This window comes from Sceloporus undulatus, chromosome 1 (assembly GCF_019175285.1).
Source record: "Sceloporus undulatus isolate JIND9_A2432 ecotype Alabama chromosome 1, SceUnd_v1.1, whole genome shotgun sequence".
In the NCBI taxonomy this organism is placed as follows: Eukaryota; Metazoa; Chordata; class Lepidosauria; order Squamata; family Phrynosomatidae; genus Sceloporus; species Sceloporus undulatus.
The window spans coordinates 270,251,119-270,273,976 of record NC_056522.1 but is presented as its reverse complement, the minus strand read 5'-3'; the positions used below and the strand labels follow the sequence as shown (position 1 = coordinate 270,273,976).

The following is a 22,858-nucleotide window of genomic DNA, read 5'->3' as shown; positions in this document are numbered from 1 at the left end:
ACAATATACTTTGTTTGTCTATTAATTTATAAAGAATATTTACTTTACATTTCTCTTTGATTAATTAAGCCAATTCTTTTCTTTTACATCATTAAATCATTAAATCTCTCTTACTCCCCCAGTTTTCTTCCCAATATTGTAATATTGGTAGCCAGTCTTCTATTAATCTATCCTTAGATTTATTATTGATCATGCAAGTCAACCTATCCATTTCCTTTAGTTCTTGTAGTTTAATTATCCATTCTTCGATTTTTGTTGCCTCATTTTCCCCCCAATTTTTTGCAATTACTATTCTTGCTGCTGTTATAAGATATAGTAAAAGTCTCCAATATTTCTTTTCGTCTTCTTTTTTCAGCGGCAATGTTATATTCAACAAATATAATTCCGCTTGCATACTATATTGTATCTTTAAGTTTTTTGAGATATTTAAATGTACTTTTATCCAAAAATTTTAAATTCTTTTACAATTCCACCACATGTGGAAAAAAGAACCCGAATTATGATTACATCTCCAACATTTCTCCTCAGATAATTTATATATTTTCTTCAGCTTCCTCAGAGTGAGTTACAAAATGTTTGCGATTTTCATATAATTCTCTTTTGGGTCTTGTGATGCTGTAAATATATTAGTCTGTTTCTATGCGTTCTCCCAATCTTCGTAAGACAAGGCGTGTCCTATGTCTTGTGCCCATCGTACCATACTCTCCTTTATAGTTTCTGTTTCCAAGTCCCTGTTTAATAATATTTTATAGATTTTGGATATCTTCTTTTTACCCTCTTTCCACCAGATTTCATCTAATTCAGAACCTTCTGTTTCTATTCCAGTATTCTTTAGATCTTCTTTAAATTTTCCTTTTATCTGTTCATAAGTACACCAACTGAGATGTTTCCCTTCCTTAGCCAAATCTTCTCTTTGTTTTAATACTCTCTCTCCTTTAATATCTATTTTTAATAGATCTTTGTATGTTTGCCATTTTTGATCTTTAAATTGCTTATCAAAAAAAAGCTTCTTGTGCAGAAGTCCAAATTGGGATTTTGTTGTAAAAAGTTTTATTTTTTATTTTTATCCATGTCTTCATTAGGGCTTTCCTTACAGGATGTATATCAAAAGCTTTATCTTCTCTCTGGCGACCATATATCAAGTAGGCATGCCAACCATGTTTAAGTCCATCTCCTTCCCAATTTAATAATTCTGTCTTACCCAATTTTATCCATTCCTGTATCCATGAGAGGTTGCAAGCCCATGTGTATAATTTTAAGTCCGGCACAGCATATCCCCCTCTCTCTTTAGTATCTTTTAACACTTCCCATTTAATTCTTGGTCTTCCTCCCTTCCAAATAAATTGTTTCATATCTTTTGTACACTGTGTTATAAAATCCTCTTTACACATAATACTGTGTACAGTATTTCCTTTCAAGATGCATGAGTAACAGAAGTTTTTGTTGTTGTGTGCCTTCAAGTTGTTTCTGACTTATGGCAACTCTAAGACAAGACTATCACAGAGTTTTCTTGGTAAGATTTGTTCAGAAGGGGTTTGCTTTTGCTTCCTCCTGAGGCTGAGAGAGTGTGACTTACCCAAAATCATCAAGTGTGTTTCCATGGCTGAGTGGGAATTCAAACCCTGGTTTCCAGAGTTGCAGTCCAATGCTCAAATCCCTACATCACTCTGGCTCCACAGGACTTTTTTCTTGTCCCCTAAAGGGTTTCTCTTGCTAAAACTTTAGTCATGGTATCACACCTGTTTAGTCATGGTATCACACCTGTTTTTTCATCTCATAATACCCAGAACAGAAGAATAAAATTAATGCTGCTGTGATCTGCAGATGTTGCTGTATAGTGATGGTTCTGGTCATGATCACTATTAAGTGAGAATCAATAGTGGTGAAAAACAAAATGAAAACCAAAAAAGGCAGAGCCAGTGGGAGGTGGTTGTCCCTTCCAAATGATGATTTTTAGTGCTCCATGTCTAAGTCTGCCTGCCTAGCCTCTCTGATCTGTGGCTCTGTTTACAATCCATCTACATAAGAATGCTTTGTAAAGAAAGAGATTAAAGAATTCTTATGAAAATGAAACAATAGGCCTCTCCAGACTGGGCAAATGTGTTAGGAGGTTGCTGTATTTGTTTTTGTAGTTCTTGGATCCAAACATCTATTTGGATATCTTATCCTGGATTATGTATGTATTTGACTTCATATCACCTGTGAATTTATGGTGACCCCATGAATTTTGTAGGGTTTTCTTAGGAAATAAATACTCAGAAGTGGTTCTGCAAGTTCCTTTCACTGAAATATAGCCTACAGCACCTGATAGTCTATCATCCAAATACTAACCAGGTCTGATCAGGCATAGTTTCCAAGATCAGATAGGCTCTGGTGATCCATTCTAACACAAAGTGGACACACTTCCAAGTGTGAGGATTAATCATAAACTAGGGTTGCCAGGATAGTTTTAAACTGTAGTTACTGTACCTAGAAAAGAAGGAGGAAATCTGTTCTGGAGCTCTTTCACAGTGCACAATTATAGTGCTATGATTCCATTATAAGTGCCATGGCAACATCCTATGGAATCCTGAGATTTACCATTTAGTAAGGGGTATTTAGAACTGCAATAATGAATAGTGTGGAAAAACAGAAGACATAAGAAAAAAGGAAGAATGACAGACCTCTTCCACAGAATTTGGAAACTCAAAGGAAAATTGTTTAGATTGCTACTATAATGTGGTTTCTTCCAACCCAAGTCATTTGAGAAAGATCTTGAAAAAGCTATGGTACAGCAGCACACAATATAATATGTACTTCACACAAGATAAAAGCTGATCTCTGAAATGGAGACAGCCTTTGACTTTGCAGAAATGGGGAGCAGTAACTGTTTTTCTCACAGTGCTAAGTATAATCTGATACCTGCACATCCACCAATGAAGTATCTAATGATGCATTCAGACTGCTTAACTGCAGACATCATGCCTATCACATCCTGCCTAACGTCTGGACTTCCCTTCATCTATCCACTGCCTTACATGAGCTCTACAGGGTATAAAAGCTTGTACACCTTCATACTGATCCTAATAAAGGAATTACCAAAACTTATGCTTTGTTTTTGGTTCCCTAGTATTTAGAAGACAAAAATCCAGCCATTTACCTGATTACATCAAACAAACATTAGCTACTTAGCAAGTTAATCTAACTATTAGTTAGCCAGTCTATTTAGTTTCAGAAAATAAACTGGTCTGAGTCAATGGTCTTCACTTGATGACTACAATATTCAGTAACAATGGGTGCCCCTGTGAATAGACCAACACCACATCAGTTCAGTTTATCTCAAACACAATACATTTTATATCTTCAGCTGCACATGGCATTCAAGTGCGGTTAGTATTAGCTGATATACATACAGGCTCATTACCATACTTACATACTTACCATACCAACGCCAACTCCACAGAAGACTAAGACACTCAGCATGAGCAGAGCCCGCTCTGTATAGCGACTAGTTAACTTTCCAGTGACTAAGCCCTGGACAACCTAGGGAAAGACAAGAGGGCAGAGAACATCAGGTTCCCATACACTTCAAGATAAAATACAACCAGTTTTTGTGCAATGATTTACCTCATGTACTTGGAAAATTTGAATCTGGGAGCATTGCTGAGAACTTCCACTTCTGCTGGTCATAATTTTGTCTGGAGATTTTGCTAGTGTAAAACTGATCGTACTTACATATGATAGCCAAGCCACTGTATTTACTCAGATGTTGCCCAATTCTGGTCCCTAGTGCAACCAATCATTCTGCAAATACACACACAGTCTCCTCTCACACTTTCTGGGTTGTTAGGTGGGAAGGTAAATAGCCTTTTCATTATGGGTGAATTCAATGTCAAGGTACCATTTTGGTAACTGGATGCCCAATTATGTGATTCAGTATATCTATGATGCTGTATACTGCAAAGACAAGGTTGTGTTAGTCTGAATCAGTGTAAAGGGGCATCTTGTAGCGCCCCTGAGTTTCAAAGGTGCTATAAGATGTACGTTGTTTACTACAACATGGTAAAAGTGTAAAGTGTATAGAATTTTGGCCACTGAGCATTCTATGCACCTTCTTTCTTCTATTACATTGAGATGGTTATATAAAGAGTTGACAAGCCTAGGGAAAGGTTCTGCATAAAGACAGGTAATGGAACTTAGGGAGAGTCAGCGTGGTGTACTGTTTAAGGGTTGGACTATGACTTGGAGATCAGGGTTCAATTTCCCACTGAGCTATGGACACCCACTGGGTGATACTGGGTGAGTACTACTCTCTCAGCCCCAGAAAACCCTGTACTGTAATAGGTTCATCTTAGGGTCACCATAAGTTGGAAATAACTTAAAGGCACACAACAACATCATACAGAGCTCTGATGGCCTTGATTTTAAGAAACTAGGAGGGGACAATTTAGAGAGGGATCCAAGGAGATTCTTAATCTTTCTTCTGTCTATGCATTCACCTCATACACCTCATCTCCATTTCTCACTTGGGAGGGTAATACATGTTTGAACTTCATAGGAGAAAAGGAACTATTGTGGGGGGCATTTTGAACAAAGAAGTGGCAGACAGAGAAATGGTGAAGCTCTCCTCTGCATTTTTAAAAGCATCCTCTGTTGAATGAGATTTTCTCTAAAAAAAAAGGCCAACAGAAGTTTGTTACATTTGTGTATAATGCTTGCATGTAGTGTAAGCCGTGTAGGTTTTCCTTTTCTCTTTCTTTGTTTGTAAGTGCTGGGCAGAGGAAACACTTCTCTAGTGCAGATATGTGGATATGGTCCTACGCACTCTCTAGATGGGAAATTGCCTGGTTGTCCATTGAAGAAAGAGCAAGCTATACAGGTAGGAAAGTCGGAAACAAATAAATACAGAGGACAGCTGAATTTAATTCCTTAAAATAGTACTTAAGTATACAGATCCCTTGGGAGGTTCTCTCTTGGGTGTGCCACTTCTCCATATGAGTAATTATACGTCTTTTGGTTTAATTCTATTTCCCCCCACCCTAAGGGCTGGTTCCCAAGATCCTTAGATGTGCTTTCTAACAAACTCAATTCCATGTACTGTACTCAAAGAGCATAAATTCTTCCTTGATAACCCAGGTCTGCAGATGACACAGAACTGCTGGGGCCATGGGAATGTCATCTCTCATTGCCCTTTGCTCTTGATCTGTTTTGAGCTTGCTGCATAAAACAAAGATGCACAAATGTGACAGGTTTTGGCAAATCTTTGGTGACTTCACTAATGATTGATGAAAAACACAAGTCCTCTCTTGCCTGCCTGCATCAAGTTATGAGACTTATTGTTTTGATTAAGTTACATTTCACTTTTAACTTTAAAAATTAGTCCTTTGAGACTATGTCACCTACTACAGTATATGACAAACGTGCAGGAGTGCATATCCAATTATGCAGAAGGGATCTCTGGCTCCATTGCTTTGGGGTGGTGAATGCTACTCCTGGTTTTATGGGAGGTGCATTTACTAAGGTGCTTAAAAGACTAACAAACAAACAAACAAACAAACCCTAGATAAATATACTCCTTCAGAAAGCAGATTGTGCCTGTATACGTGAAGATCATTTATGTGCTCATACTAGTAAGCTTATTCATGCATCCATGGATTCAGGATCAAACAACAGGGCTTACTGCTTTTCAAAAGTTTCTGTTTAAAGACAACATAGTGAAGTGGCCACAACAGGGATAGGAAACTGCAGTAGATCCAGGATCCAGTTTTCTGCCCTGGAACCTTTTAGGGGCTGCACCGAATACTATTTTTTAAAAAAAATCCTCAAAAGAAATCAGAATTCCAATTCTGATTTTATGAAAAAGGTGTATTAAAATATCAAATACTTTAGAGGAGCCCTATAACCGATCTATTTATTTCAAAGTGGGATCCCAGGCTGCTCCCAGAAAGAGTCATTTGAAAAACAAAACAATATTTTTTTAAAAAAAAATCAAACCAAACAATTAAAACCATCACATAAAACAATATAAAATTATTTTAAAGACATGCAAAGTGTAAAAAGAAAGGTAAAACATGCCAATAAAAAGCTTTCCTGCTAATGCATTAAAAGCTTGCTTAAACATAAAGGCCTTTGCCTGCCAGAGGAAGGAAAGCAAGGAAAAGGGGCCAGCCTAGCCTCCTATGGGAGGGAGTTCCAGAGGGTGGGAGCAGCCATTAAGTTTTATCTTATGTCCTCACCAAGGAAGCTTATTTAAAAATTGAATTGCTACTAGTCTTGAAGGATTCTATGAGAAGCAGTTCACACCATGTTCTCAGCACACTGTAGGTATGCTTCAACTGGGTGGCTGAGAATAGCAAGGAAACATGCTGCTGATCTTATGACCTGTACTCACATTTGATTTGGCTTGCCACTCAAGAAAGACATTCCCTGTCTTGTGCTGTAAGAGGGAGCCCCATGGCTTTGCCCCATCTTGCTACATCCTTAGAAAAAAGCTCCAGTCCTTCCTTCCACTTGACAGCTCCTCAGTGGTGAAAGCCATCACTGACATGATCACATATGACAGTTTAGATAGAGGGTTGCATGGCGTTTCTGACATGGAATTGCACAATATGGAAGTGAGGCCTAACTGTAATAGGAAGGATTAAGGAAAGTAAAGCAACATGAATTTGAAGATTTACCTCTTAGTGTCTCTTTTATTCCTGGGAAGAACATAGGTTCTGTGTTTGCAATAGTAGTTGTTTCCTTAATTGAATCAAAGTTGTGTTAAATGCTGTTGCTCACTCATTGTAACTGAAGAGACTGTGCCATTACAATATATAGCTGCCTGTGATCTTATTCATATTAAGGGACAAATGGGAAATTCCCAAGGATAAGATTATTACTTACAGTATTCTTTGTAAAGAGTTCCATTGTCTTGAACAGTTATTTGGCAGACAAACTTTCTATCAGATAGGCTGCATACACACTGCAAAAATAATACAATTTGACACGGCTTTAACTGCCATAGCTCAGTGCTATGAAGTTCTGGGATCTGTAGCTTGTTGTGGCATCAGAGCTCTCTTACAGAGAAGGCTATATATCTCACAAAACTACACATCTCAGAATTCTATAGCATTGAGCCATGACAGTTACAGTGGTGTCAAACTGCATTATTTCTGCAGTGCAGATGCAGTTATAGTCTCCAAAGCAGCTTTTTTACTCAGCAGCTGTATATGAAAAATGATCAGGAATGTAACCCAAATGGACATAAAATAAATTCAAATTCATTTCATACCCTAACTTGTAGTGGCAAGACATTTGACACATTGAATGTTGCTTGGTATGCTCTTGCTAAAAGCACATGAGTTCATTCAAACTAAAAAGTAGCAATAGTAACTAGGAATTACCACAAAATCCTCCTCAGTAATTCCCCCTTTGTTCTCTTTAGCCTTAACATGCACAAAGGACTTCATAAGTCAAAATGACTTAAACAAGCTATATTTCCACAAAAGCTCAAAGGGAATAGGGTGTTGTTGAACTCTTATACTGATTATAGGTTCTCATCATGACAGTAGCTGGGAAAATGATGAGAGAGAGTCTGGTGAGAGTGCAATAGACAGCCACAGAGTAACACCCAACTCTTGGCTTATGGCCATTTCAGCATAATGCTATGGCATTATATGGGATGATGCTGACTAATGGCAAGCCAGGATCAGGCTGTACATGTTCTATTGCAACCTCAGACTCTGAAAACCATCATTAAAACAATGCTACAAATAATTTGTGGTTCATTTCCATGGAGGGTGGATATGCTGCATCACATTTAATGCTATCAAGCACCTCCTAGCAGTCACGAGCATTTTGAAACTTTCCACACCTTCTCAAAGACATGAGAAGTGGGCCCTCTACCAATGGAAAGCGTTGTCAGCTCACATGAGTCATCCTTGCACATCCGTCAGGTATTACATTAAGGAGTGGAGATTGCTTTGGGCATTTATGAGTTTAGTATCACTGACTCAGCAGTGGCACATTTCAAGGACAGGATTACATATTCAGAGTTAACCTAGACTTTCCTATGCAAGCCATAAAAGGAGAAGAACATTGCAGGGTCTTTTCTGTCTTCAGTGACCCATACCTTGAAAGGATCCTTGGAAACAGATTTTTTTGTGATGATGCTGAGATTGTTACTAATCCTTAGCTATTTCCTGTGGCAGCTTATCTTTTACTGCACCATGGGATTATAGTATAAAAATGTATTGAGTGAACAAAAAAGAAAAATAAAGATTGTATAAAGAGGTATCTGTCTTCTTAAAAGTCACAGGTAAACTCAGACTTTGGCTGTGATTACATGATTACAGCCATTTTCAAACAAAAAGTGTCTAATTTCTCTTCTGACTGCTGACTGCGTCTGTCTTCTTTCTCCCCCTTGCTAGTGGGAGTCTGAATCACCAACCCTTTAGGGCCAGTTAGTGGCCATATTGGGAAAGTATATGGCTGGCATCATAAAATGGAGCTTCACAAAATGGCTGCCATGATTAGTCACAAAATATGAACTTCACAGACAGGTAAACCAGTGAGGGGAAAAGACAATTCACTTTCCCAGTCAGCTAATGCCTGGCAAAGGTGTGGTCTGAGTTACTAAACACAAATCTGTTCCTCTGAACACAGTTCTCTATGAATGCATCTACACTGGAGAAATAATGCAGTTTGATACCATCTCAAGTGCTATAGTCCCATCCTATGGAATCTTGGGATCTTTAGTTTTACAAGGTCTTTAGCCTTCTCTGCCAAAGCGATGCTTCACAAAACTACAAATCTCAGGATTCTTTAGGATGTAGCCATGGCAGTTATAGTGGTGCCAAACTGCATTATTTCTACAGTGTAGATATACTCCATATCATTCAAAAACACTCTTCAAACCACTCTTGCATTCTGCATTTCCAACCCACAAGATCCACAAATCCCACAGTACCTTTATACAAGATTCTGTTTCTCTCTTTCTCATGATCACTTGACCTGATAGACAGACCAGACTTCTAAATGCATTAACTTTCTCCAGTCTAGTGCCCTCCGGATGTGCTGGATCCAGATGGCTAGTGGAACTACTAGCCTGATGCTTCTGGAAAGTCAGTACCATCTTTCAGAAATTTAGCACACAAGCATCCTGCAATGACTGCAATGCCAACCCCCCTACTATGAATATTTCAAACTGTACTGTTGAAAAAGTAAAACAAACTTTAAAGATGATCACTACAGTTGCAACAAACATGCACAGTTTATCATGTGCAACAGATATACTGTGGAGATTTGAAACGCACAGAGACTCCATTGTATGTAGCATCAATGCTTAGGAATGCATTTCTGTCTTTCACCACAGGTTCCCAGAAGAAAATAGTAGTGCACCAGTGGCAGAGCTCTAAGGAATGTATCAGAGTAACTATTACAATGACCTGAAGACGAGGAAGAAAGGAGGAGCCTGAAAGCAGGAACTGGAATTATATGGCCCTCTTGAAGTTGCTGGACTTCAGCTTCCAACATTTCTCACTGTTGGCTGTGTTGGCTAAGGCTGAAGGGATCTGTCGTACAATAAAATTTGGAGGGCCTTATAATTCCCACCCATGGTGTAAAGCCATGTGATGGGTGAATGGCTACAGATTGTTGTTGTTGTTGTTGTTGTTGTGTGCCTTCAAGTCATTTCTGACTTATAGCAACCCTAAGGCGAGCAAATCCCCATGGCAGTGAAAGTGGCATCAAAGTGCTATAATCATGTAGTATGAAAGATACCTCAGCTGATGTATCCTCGCTACAGGCAACCAACCCACCTCAGTCTCAATTTTTCATACTTCCATACTGAAAAGCATTGTGGTTCCCTGATTACTCTGTTTCAGACATCACACAGCCTACTGTCTCATATGTTGTGTTTGCCTTTGTAACATGGCCTCCTTTGAAGTAGTGTGAACAGAAGGCTCTATTTACCCTAACTGGAATCTATTCTGTCATCAATACACAAAAGAGGAAGGAAATAGTTTGCAATGTGACATAACAAGAGCCGCCCATGGCTATGTACATATGCTGCAGGTGAAACAACTTTGTCTTTGTCTTCTTTCAAAGACAGATAAGCTTCTGAACCTGCAGTGGAAATATTTAATTGGAAACTCCCAATACATACATTCAAATACATTCAAACAGTGAAATCTCATTTTCTTCCTTTTATGTGCCACCAACAACAGCTAATATATCAGGCTGATATTTTCAGATCTGAAAGTAGAAAAATACACAGTGGAGATAAAAGGTAATCTCCTTTTGGGAAGGAAGCCAGCATTGGGAGGTACCTTCAATGCAGCTATTAATAGGTAATCTCCTACCACACACACACACACACACACACACACACACACACACACAATATCAATTTGTTCCCAGTGCCACATGGCCAGAAGGAGGATGGGTCTGCCTGCATAGATATCCCTCACACACCAACAACATGCAGGTCTGTGACTAACATGCTTATTTTTTTTAAAAAAATGTCTCCCCTATGATTTTTAACACCTTTGCCTGACGAAGGAGCCAGTGGAGCTTTGAAAGTCTGTGTCATCTATTTAGCACAATTTGGTTGGTTGAATAAAGGTATCAGTATTTTGTGGATTTTGGATGTAATTGTGCCTCAATATCAGATATTCATAAAATGTAGAAAGACATGACAATCGCTTGCATCTTTTGAGAAATAACTGCTTAGCTTCATATGCTTCTAGTAAATTTAATATATAAGCAGAATGGCCTAAATCCTGTTATTAATCCTGTCTAGAATAGATCAATTGAATCAATCAGAGTTACCTATATGTTGAGGCAAAATAAAAGGGAGATAGCAACAAAATCAGAACCATGAATGCAACTGTCCAACAACTAGTGCATAAAGATAAAGAAAACTATTATAAAAACCAATGCAGAGAACACAACAACAAAAAAGGAACAATGAGAGACTTCTTTCCACCAGATCTGGGAACAAAAGAGAAAGTTCAGACCAAGGGTGAGAATGTTCTATGATCAGAAGAAGAACATACAGTGTGCTAGAGTCATATGCGGGCACGCTATACGCAGCTTTCAGCTTCTGCTGAAAGCCGTGCGACAGAAGAGGCAATGGTGTTGCGCTGCACTGTGTGCACGAGCCCCATTGTTTTAAACGGGGCTCAAGCATATGTGGTATTTGCCTTACATGGCTGGGGGGCAGAACGGGTCCCCCGCGTAAGGAAAGGGCGCACTGTACTACAAGATCAAGAAGAAATAAAATGATGATGGAAGCAATACACAGAAGAGGTATATAAAAGAGAAGAAAAAAATGAACAACACATAAATGAAGAAGCATACAAAGATGAACCCAAAATCCTAGAGAGCAATGTAGAAGCTGCAATTAGAGATACTGGGAAGAATAAATCACCAGGAACAGATGATATTCCAATAGAATTGCTACACATAGGCAGAATAAACTCTAGTGATTACTAAAATATGCCAACAAATATGGAAAACAAAATGGTGGCCAACATACTGGAAATGATCAATAAACATCCCAATAAAAAAAAAAGTGACTCAAAAGACCTCAGCAACTATAAGAACATAGCATTGATTTCCTACGCAAGCAAAATTCTGCTCAAAATTTTGCAGCATAGACCCCAATCATACACAGAGAAAGAAATCCCAGAGAAGCAAGCGAGGTTCAGAAAAAGAGGAGGCACTAGGGACCACATTGCAAACATACAGTGGTTAATGGAGTGCACCAAGGAATTCCAGAAAAAAATCAGCATATGATTTATAGACTATATAGACCAGCGGTTCGCAGCCTGTAGGTCATGAACCCTTTGGGGGTTTGAACGACACTTTCACAGGGGTTGCCTAAGACCATTGGAAAATACATATTATGGTCTTAGGAACTGAGACACCGCTCCTCTATGGTTGGGGGCCACCACAACATGAGGAACTGTATTAAAGGGTAGCGGCATTAGGAAGGTTGAGAACCACCGATACAGACTTTATAGCAAGTACTGCCCTTTTCTGTCCTTCCATCTTGACCTCAGCGCATGATGAAAACTTTTCAGCACAGATTTTATCACAGTCCTTCATGCCCAGGTTGGAGGCATCCAGTATCTGATCATGGCATCTCGTACCCGATCTGGACTTCCCTGGCATTTTTTGAAAGAACTGGACTTTCATTCCCCGCCAAGTTTGGGATGGAAGGATGGAAAAAGACAGTGCGATAATCTCCAAAGTCTTTGACTGTATAGATCATGAAAAGCTATGGAATGCTCTTAAAGACATGGGAGTATCACTACATTTGATAGTCCTGATGAGAAATCTATATTTAGGCTATTGTTAGAACAGAATATGGAGAAACAAAATGGTTCCCAATTGGCAAAGGAGTTAGACAAGGATGCATTTTATCACTCTACCTGTTCAACTTGTACACAGAACATACCATACAAAGAGTCGGTTTGGTTTCAGAAGAAGGGGGAGTGAAGATAGGAGGAAGGAACATGAACAACTGAAGACAGGGGTTCTCAACCTGGGGTGCCTGCATCCCCAGTGGATGTGAGATGGAATTTAAGGGGTGCAACAAAGAGTGAGTTGTGTCCTTGAGAGAAAACTCGTTGTTTTCTGAATAAATTAGAAACTAATTGCTCAATTTAGATTTGCATTTTACGCACTGAGTTAATAGCTTATTTTTTTAAAAGTTCAATTTGTTCATCTGCAAGTATTTCATGTTGTTCAATTTGTGGTACAAAAATTAGAAATTAGATCTCTTCATCTTCAAATGTGATAATACTTTTGTAGTGGGTGCGAATATTAATCAAACATTTCCTAGGGGTGTAGGGCATAGAAAAGATTGGGAAGATTTCACCATACTACTAGTTGAAAACATCACAGACTTGGAACAATCACTAAGGAAGGTCAGTGAAAGAAGTGCCAAGGCAGGCTGACTGCTGAACATAAAGAAAACAAAAATAATGACCATGGGGGATCTACATACATTCAAACTAGATAATGAAGAAACTGAAATAGTTAAATATTTCTTGTAGTTTGGATCTAGGAATGGGAAGAGAAGCTATGAAAAAACTAGACAAGATCCTAAAGAGTAAAGATATACAACTGAGCACTAAAATTAGAGTCATCTAGTCCATTATATTCCCCATCACCATGTACAGATGTGACTGCTGGACAGTGAAGAAAGCTGACACAAGAAAATAAACTCATTTGTGATATGATGCTGGAAAAGAGTGCTGAAGACACCATGGACAGCCAGAACTGGATACTAGAACAAATCAAGCCTGAACTCTCCCTAATTGTAGAAAGAGAGGAAATGCCAGATGAATGGACTCAATAATGGAGGTTGTGGGCCTTATAGGACCTAAGCACAGCAATGGAGGACAAGGGGTTTTGGAGATGTCTCATCGATAGGGTTGGGGCTGACTCGAAGACAGTTAACAACAACATGTTGACTCACCATTCAACAACTAATCCAATGGTCCCAACTTTAATTGGAACTAACCAGCAGTATACCAGTCGATGTGTGCAGTATTATTTTACAAAGCTCAAAATAGCAAGCAGGAGAAGTACTGGATCTTGCCAGGGGTACAAACAGACAAAAGCCAACACTGATATATCAGAACCAATGGAATTATTCCCATACATTCAATTTGGATCATCCCTTTGGTTTTCAGTTTGGTTATAAAGAACTGCTTGGTACTTTGTGACATACAACCAATGGGTATGACAACTAGTGACAGTCACTATCAAGACTAAATGTGGTTTTAAAAACAGCAATTTTCCATGTTGAAATCTGGACACAGTTCTGAAAATAAACAGAAATATGTTGACATGCAAACATACCAATGTGTATGCAGCAAGGTCTCTAGTCCCAGGAAGATCAAAATCGAACCCAAGCAAGATCATGGAAAGAACAAACTAACCCAAAATAGCTATTCAGCTCAACTGTGTTGATGACATCACAAATGGGACTAGTCAACTGGGGAAAATCCATAAAACTTATTTCACATCCATCACACTCATTGGCAGCGTGTTTTCTTCACAAATTTTGAAAGCATATATATTATTTTAAAGTACTGTAGCAATGTTTTAGTACAGTAGATTTAGCCCTACTGTATTTAAATACTTGAAGGGATGTCATATTGAGGAGGGAACAAGCTTGTTTTCTGCTGCTTCAGAGACTAGGACCTGGAGCAATGGATGCAAGCTACAGGAAAGGAGATTCCACCTCAACATTAGGAGGAACTTCCTGACAGTAAGGGCTGTTCGACAGTGGAACACACTTCCTCGGAGTGTAGTGGAGTCTCCCTCCTTGGAGGTCTTCAAACGGAGGCTGGATGGCCATCTTTCGGGGATGCTTTGATCTGGATTTCCTGCATGGCAGGACTGGATGGCCCTTGTGGTCTCTTCCAACTATGATTCTATGATTATTTAATGGCTTTTAAAAACAATTTTTATTTTTATTTTTTAATTCAGGTACTTTGTTTTTATTAATGTATGAGCTCTCTTTTGACCCATGGGGGGGGGGGAAGGGGGGGACATCAATCACTCAATAAAAACTCAGAAATTTCTTTCTCATTTCGGACATTTCATGGAATCATGAGGTAGAAGAAGACCTGTAGCGCACTGCTAAATACAAGAAACCCCAAACTAGTCCCAACAGATGAAAAGCTAGGCTCTGATTTAAGTCCTTCAGCAAAGGAGGAAAATCCTCCCTCCCTCCTTAGGTACCTGTTTAATTACTGAATAACTCTTCTTGCCAAGAAGTTTATTTTTATGTTCATGCAAAATCTTCCCTGCTGTAACTTTAGCCCACTACTCAAGTCTTTGTTCTTTGTGGCCATAAATTCACCATGGGATGGCTGCTACTCATTTGTACCATATGCCACACAATAAAGTGAATGTTCCCATGGTTTCATGACTAAATGAAAATGCAGGGGAGCAGGTTCTGGTCATATTTGCAACTGGCATGTGGGATGTCTGATCAAAGGGCAAATTGTTTTCCCAGTCCACCTTGATATGGATTTGATATAGACATTTTTTCTGCCGAGTTTGATTCCAGTTCAACAGTACTTATGCCTTGTTTTTAAAGCTGTGTCTCATTCCTGGAACACAGTGTAACAATAACATTTGCCTGAGCATATGGAGAATATATTTCTTGCATTTGAGTAGTCAACATTAGATTCAAACACCTAGGAAAATGGGGGAAAGCGCTGGCCTTCCCGACATTTTAAACTATAGTTCCACATTTCTTTGTTGCGGGCTGGGGCTTCTGGAAGCTGAAGTCCAAAACATCTAGAAGGCCAAAGCTTCTCCAGGGTTCTATAGCCTCCAATATTTCACAGATGAAAAGTGGAACACATGTGATAAACCAACATCAGAGTATAGTAAAGATGGCAAAAGTTATTAATGAAGAAGTACAGGTAAGCAGAAGAGGCTGCAACAGTTTGCTTTTGCCTACATTCACTGGGAAGGGCAAGATTTCACTCCCTCCTATCATCCCCACCTCAGTTTATTGAGTACAAACTCTTTTTGGATTTTGAACTCAGTTTGTAGCCTGCTATAGTAAGTCAGGGACAAAGAAAGGGAGTGAGAGAGGAGTGAGAAACTGGGACATTTTAAAATCGTCTGAAAAAGTGGGGTGTCAGAAGAATTAACTGGGACTGTCCCTGTCAAGTTAGGATAGCTGATGAGTATAGGACTGAAAGGGAAATGTTCCTGTGTCAAAAATCATAGACTTTGTCACACTGGACGAATCCAGGGCAAAAACTAGATTTAAAAGTAGAAAAAACTCGCACATGCAGGATGTTTTTCAGATGATGTTTGCCCGAAAGAGAAATAACATGAAAATAAACGGAAAGTTGTCAAAAACAATTCCTTTTTACTTTCGGGAAATTCCAAAAGTAAAAAAGGAGTAGTTTTTGTCATCTTTCTGTTTGGGTTATTTTTGCATTATTTCTCTTTCAAGCAAATGTGTCTGAAAACATCCCACATTTGCGGGCATTTTCTGAATTTTAAAATCCCGTTTCTGCACGGGATTTAAGCAATTTGCCTCCGTGTGATAAAGTCCATATCTTTGGTGCCCCTTCATCATCCTGACTAAAAGCTAGTAACCAGCTACTGGCTCTACATGCCCTGTGTTAAAAGACAATAAGCAGATTTGAGTAGCCAGCTGAAGGCTCAGCTGATTAAGACACACAATTAAATTGCAAGTTCAGAAACTCAGAGCGTGTGCTTATAAGAGCAGTGACTCAATATTTTTTGCCAGGCAAGGAAAATGCCAATGTGCTGGACTCATTGAAATGCATGGAAGCTGTGCAACAGCCACAGTGTTTGATGGATTTGTTCCTCCAACTGGTAATTACGTTTGATGTTCAGATGAAAAAGCAGAGACTGTACATGAAGCACCTCTCTTGTCCCTTAGAAGCATCTAGTAACAGCTTGTTTCCTCCAGATGCTTTGTCGGAAGACTTCATGGCAAAAGAACAGAGAATTGGTTTACATTTAATTAAACCCCAGGGCCAAAATCTTAGCTTTCATTTCATCCAGTGGTGGATTTAGTTGTATACAGGTGCACGGGAAGAGGGGAGTAACTGCTGATTTTCCACTTTCTTCCTTTTTACAAAAGCTAGCCAGATATACCTTTTCACACTAAGAAATGTGATTAAACAATAATTTTGGTAGAAAAAAAGAAGTATCTCATATGTGTGTATGGCCCATCCACTCTACAATTAATCTTCCTGCGTTCCAGCCTTGGGGTATTAAAAGATCTAATAGAATTCAATAGAATAATGAATATGTGTTATGAATATGGAGAAATCTTGAAGTTCACTAAGGTACTGAACATTGCCATAGGTATTATCTCGGGCATTGTTTTTCTTTAAATGAAAAGCGCAGCTATGAAGATAACTTTTTTTTTAAAAAGTCAGGGTATGGTTAAATCTATACTCCTATAAAAGACAGCTTCTCTTTCCAGAAAATGTAGGGATTGCACTAGGCCATTTTAGGTAATTCCTAAGACAGAATGCTCAGAATACTTACTGAACTTCCATTCTCAGATTCCTTGGGAACAGCATGACATTTAATTTGTTATTAAATCATGACTGGCTCCAGGTCTGAAAGGGCCTTCAGTCAAGAATGCACTAGTGGGTTTTTCCCTATGCCAGGGCAAGCCTACTTGGTAGTATGTGTGCTGCGTGCCTTCAAGTCATTTCTGACCTATGGTGACCTTAAGGTGAACCTTTCACAGGGTTTTCATGGCAAGATTTTGCTAGAGCATACCTGTCTTTGCCTTTTTCTGAGGCTGGGAGAGTATAACTTGCCCAAAGTCAACCAGTGGGTTTCCATGGCTAAACAGGGATTAAACCCTGTTATCCAGAGTCATAGTCCAACACCATACTAGTGGCACTACTTTAATCCACCATTTTAATCCTCCCAAATGCCCCAGAAATGTTAATTTGGAAGCACTGTGAGGAAGTGAAATAGTAGCTGTTTAGCTGCTCTGAAAACAATGGAATGATAGCCTAGATCAGGCATTAAAGGTGGGCCTTGGAAGTTGTCCAATTATGCCCCACTGGGCTTGTATAAATCCCTTATATTTTTGTAGGGTAGACATATTCTCAGTATCCATTTGTCACATTCATATTCACAAAGCTTGAAAATACTATTGCAAAAGCTAACATTTTGGTGTTACTTTTTAAAAGTGATCTGTTGCTCTTGTGAGAAACAAGTTATTCTATTTGTTACTAAATCACACTTTTAGAGGATAATTTTTCCTCTGGGTTCCAGCAATGCAAGAAAGAGTTAACTTTCACCCTGTCTGCTTGCTGCAATCCTGATAAACAATCAGCTCCTCTCTCATGAATCTATTTGCATCTTTAAAATTATGAATGCAAAATGCAAAGACATATTTAATGTCACACAAGTTTGGTCCTCAGGAGACCACAAATAATTGTACATTATGATAGCAGAACAATGTATTTCATTTTAAGCCTTGATCCAATCTAACTTTGGGGCTAAACAGACAGGCAAAAAGAGGTGCTTTCAGACTGACTTGAAGGTGTGGCATTTAGATGAGACATGCCTTGAAGCCAGCAGGAAAGTGCCCTTTAGGCGCTTTATGCAGAGAAAAGCCATTTCAAAAAGAAGCAGCTTTTTTCTGCTTCTTCCTGGCTTGAAGCCATTTCATGTGTCCATGACATGAGCACCCCAGCTGCCTTGGGAGCCGGCAGTGTGGTTGGTGGGGTTTCAATGTGGCTTCAGAAAAGGCAGCTTCAAGCCACTTTTTCCTGCCCATCTGTTTCGCTCCTTTGTTCATGTACCATGTTCTGAATTGCATTAACTCCATTTTAGCCTCCCCCCCCCCACAATTTAATGTCCTTACAAAGAGAGACATTGTGTTCTACAACCCTCTGATTGTATTCCTGTAATCTTATTCATGCAACCGGATTCCGTCTCCACTCACCTACTCCTCTGTTTCATTTTATGCTCAAATCACACAAGCCTTGCCAAGCATCCTACGCTAAAATGACACAGATGTGCTTGAAATAAAGGTCATGGGGTTCTCCAAACAAAATAGTATAAATTAAAGCAAAGCAGAACTATTCTCTAAAGAGGCAGCAATCCAGCTATAATTTTCCACAAGCACCTTTCTTTTCAGTGACACCATCAGATCCCCTTGTACATTTTGCTAACTCAGTAGGGTTTGTGTGAGCATCATACAAACTTAGTGGGGCTTCTCACTGTGCACATAGAATGGTGAATGGTAACATGTGCAAGAGTTACTTTTAGTTTATAAAATAGTTCACAGCTCAGGCTCAAATGTTCTGACCCTTGTAGGTCCTTATACAATATCTCTTATAAGACCACCTCAGTCTTTACATGAGTGAATAGACTCTACTTAAAATATTAAAGCAGCTTATTTGGCTGCAGTGTGGAAGAGGGCCTTCTCTGTTATGCTACGCACTGTTTGAAATAATCTTCCTATTTAATTAGGGGTCTCTGAGTACTGGGTATTTGTATAGTTGGTAAAAAGTCCTATCTTACCACCAGCATTCCCTTCATCTACCAAGCTGGTAATTTTATCAAAGAAGAGATCCGATTTGTCTGGCATGACTTGTTTCTCTGAAACCATGTTGACTTTTTGTGATTATGGCATTCCCTTCTAGATGTTCACGACTCTCTGTTTAATGATCTGCTCTAGATCTTTCCTGGTATGATGTCAGACTAACTGGACGATAATTGTTGGGATCTCTTTTTTTTCCTTTTTGAAGATGGGGACGTTTGCCCTCCTCCAGTCTGCTGGGACTCTCTTGTTCTCCAGGAGTTCTCAAAGATTATTGCACTGGCTCCGATATTACATTTGCCAGTTCTTTTAATACCTTGATGTAGTTTATCTGGTCCTGGAGACTTATTATTATTAGCGGAGTGGACTATGCTGGGTGACATTCCAGAAGAAGAGTGCCACCTGGGCAGCCCTCCAACACTATCTGTCTGGGAATGCTGCCAACACAGACACTCACACGGCTGATAAGAGCTGTCTGGGCAAGATAAACATGCTGAGTGCCAGAGAGCAGTTCCTCCTAATGCCAAACTATGTCCAATAGAATAACCACTAGCCAGTCCAAAGTTCAAGATTACAGAGAACACACTACCAGTCCAGTCCGAGGTCAAGAGTACCAGAGGGTTGGTCAAGTGTCTGGTCTGAGGTCAAGGATTCAAAGACAGTCAAGAGTCTAGCAAGCCAGGAGCCAGACAAGCAGCATTCACTAAGAGAACTAATAGTTTCTGGCAAGAGAGCTCAGTGTCTGCCAGGTGCCTTATATCTGATCCCTTATCACAGCTGCTAGTTGCCTTTTGAGCGCTTCTCAACAATCCTCTTGGGACGCCGAAGACACACCCTTTCTGATCCCCTCTGGCTAAAGGTAGGAACCTCAGTGCTCTGCTGGTCTATGGTGCTTCTTCCACGCCATTTGGGACGTCTCTGGACGTCCCATTTTAAAAAAGGGGCGTCTTTATAGACGCCCCTGGGCCTAGTACGGACTCTGTCCGTATAAGTGGCGCCGGCCCTTCTACATGCCGGCGCCATCTTTGCGTATTGGACGCTGAGCGTCCGTACGCGTCACGCCGTTGTGACGTAGCGAGCACGCCCCTGGCCCCTGCTCGTCGCAAACGCAACGGAAAAGAAGCTCCATTGTGGAGCTTCTTTGGTCGCGCGGAGTGGGCCGTGTGAAGGCTCCGGTTCCCCGCGGAACCTGGCGGCGGCGGCAGACCGCGCAAACGGCGGTCTGTACCCCGCCTATGTCTCCAAGTTGCTGGCTTTCACTGGGGCAAGGTTGGGCTGCTGAGCCTCAGGATTCACTGGAGAAGACTCCATAGAGCTAGGGTCGCTGAGCCAAACCACTGGAGCTGGGAGACAGCAGCTGGGGCCTGGCAGGCAGAACTGGGACCTGGCACAGCCTCAGGTTCTCCTGCACCTGAGGAGCCGAGTCCTTCTCGTCATCCTCCAATCCTCCTCATGGCTGGCCATGACACATATCCCTCATTCTCTTTCCCCCCACATGCACTTCTTTCCTTTGCACGGGCATGCCTCTGTTCTCTTCTGCATGCTGCTCCATCTCTGCCTGCACATATGCCAGCCACTCTGTCCCCACCCATGCATGGGCTGCTCTGCTCCCCCACCATTCCACAATGTCCCCACCACACATGCCACTTCCTCCCCACATGCACTGCCACTCTGTCTAGCCCCTCATGTGTGCACCAATCTGTCCCCCAGTGTGCACCTCGCCCCCCCCCGCATGCACTCCACTCCCCATGTGCCATCCCATGTGTCCAGCACGGGAGAGAGAGTGTGTGCCATGCTTGGAAGCCCTTCCCACCGGAAGCCACTGGATGCCTGCTTATCCAAAGCCCAAAAGTCCCGCCCTTGGAAGCCCCACCCCCCCACACCAGGGTCACCCAGCCCAGGAATGCCGCCGTGCCTAGACAAAACAATTAGTATATCTTGATTTCAGTAAGGCCTTTGACAAGTTTCCCATGATATTCTTGCAAACAAGCCAGTGAAACGCGGGCTGACAACGTAACTGTTACATGGATTTGTAATTGCTTGGCTGGCTTGACCCAAAGGGTTCTCAACAATTGCTCCTTTAATCCGGAGGTAGTGACCAGTGGGGTCCCACAGGGGTTTGTCCTGGCCCCCGTGCTATTCAACATCTTTTTCAATGACTTGGATGATTGAATTGGAGGCTACTTATCAAATTTGCAGATACACCCAATCGGAGGATAGCTAATACCCCAGAGGATAGGATCCGAATTCAAAATGATGTTAGATTGGAAAGCTGGGCCAAGGCTAACAAAATATTTCAATTAAAAATGTAAGGTACTGCCTCGGCAGAAAATGAAATGCCAGATATAGGTGGGGGACACCTGGCTGAATGAAACTACGTGTGAAAGGGATCTGGGAGTCCAAGTAGAACACAAATTGAACATGAGTCAACAGTGTGATGCGGCAGTAACAAGGCCCATGCGATTTTAGGCTGCATCAATAGAATTATTGTCTAGCTACTAAGGGAAGTAATAGTGCCCTATTCTGCTCTGGTCAGGCCCCACCTGAATACTGTGTCCAGTTCTGGGCACCACAATTTAAAACGGATGAAGAGAAACTGGAGTGTGTAAAGGAGGGCAACCAAAATGGTGAAGGGTCTGGAAACCATGTCCTATGAGGAACGACTTAGGGAGCTGGGGATGTTTAGCCTGGAGAAAAGAGGTTTAAGGGGTGATATGATAGCCCTGTTTAATATTTAAAGGGATCATATTGAGGAGGGAGTGACTTGTTTTCTGCTGCTCCACGAGACTAGGACCCGGAGCACAGGATGCAAGCTAGGAAAAGAGATTCCACCTCAACATTATGAGAAACCTCCTGACAGTAAGGGCTGTTCATCAGTGGAAAACTCCGGCGTGTGTGGAGTCTCCTTCCTTGGAGGTTTTAAGAAGGCTGGATGGCCATTGTCAGGGATGTTTGATGGGGTCTGCATGGCGGAGGTTGGACTGGATGGCCCTTGCAGTCTTCCAACTCTATGATTCTAGAATGACACTACTGCCTACGTATGTTGCTATTATTCTTTCCATCCTTTTGCCAACACAGGGGTAAGGATGTGGTGGGGGGAGTAGTGTTGGATAGGGTGGTGGATTTCGATCTAGTGCCATGGAAAACGGCTTTGATTTCCGTTGCCTTGTGTTTTATAAATACAATGAAGATGGTGGGCTGGTGGAAGTGTCAAGCTAGGAAAGGAAACATCAATAAGAGAGTGGGACATAGAACAACGATAGGAGAGAGGGCATAACGGGTGTAATGAGGGGCAAGGGGTTGGTGAAAGTGGGCAACGGGGAGGAAGGAAGGAGGGAAAAAAAGGACGGGGGAGAAAGAAAGTTGAAGAGAAGGAGGGGGGTGGGAAAGAGATAAAGCAGGGGGGAAAGAACGAAGGAAAAAAGAAGTCGATAGAGGAGGGAAGGGGGGGCGATGGCAGAATGCGAAAGTGAGGGAGGGGGGGTAAAGGGGAGGAACACTAGGAGCAAAACAACAGGCGAAACACGAAAGACACAAAGGGTCAAAGCAGGGGAGGAAAGGAGAGAAGGGGGGGCAGGCTGATGGGAATAAGGAGACCAGGGCCGTCAGTCCTGAGGAAAACGCTATGTGATGGTTACTTCTGTGTAACAATGTCCAGTAATTGCAAGAGATGGGGAAATACCATAAGGATGTGAGAAAAGTTCTTAATGGACGCAGGTACAGGCATACGTGGCGAATTGGCCAGCAAAAGGGAAAAAACAGCATGAGCGTCAGGAGGAAGGAAAGCGGCGGGGAAGTGTG

At 41.0% G+C, this 22,858-nt stretch overlaps 1 protein-coding gene across 1 annotated transcript in view; it reads right to left on the bottom strand.

The window, feature by feature from the left end:
- Positions 1 to 22,858, bottom strand: part of SLC22A18 (solute carrier family 22 member 18) — a 94,304-nt gene that overhangs the window by 7,110 nt on the left and 64,336 nt on the right. The window contains 1 exon segment of the mRNA XM_042459411.1: positions 3,421 to 3,522. Within this exon segment, the coding sequence (XP_042315345.1) occupies positions 3,421 to 3,522 (102 nt within the window).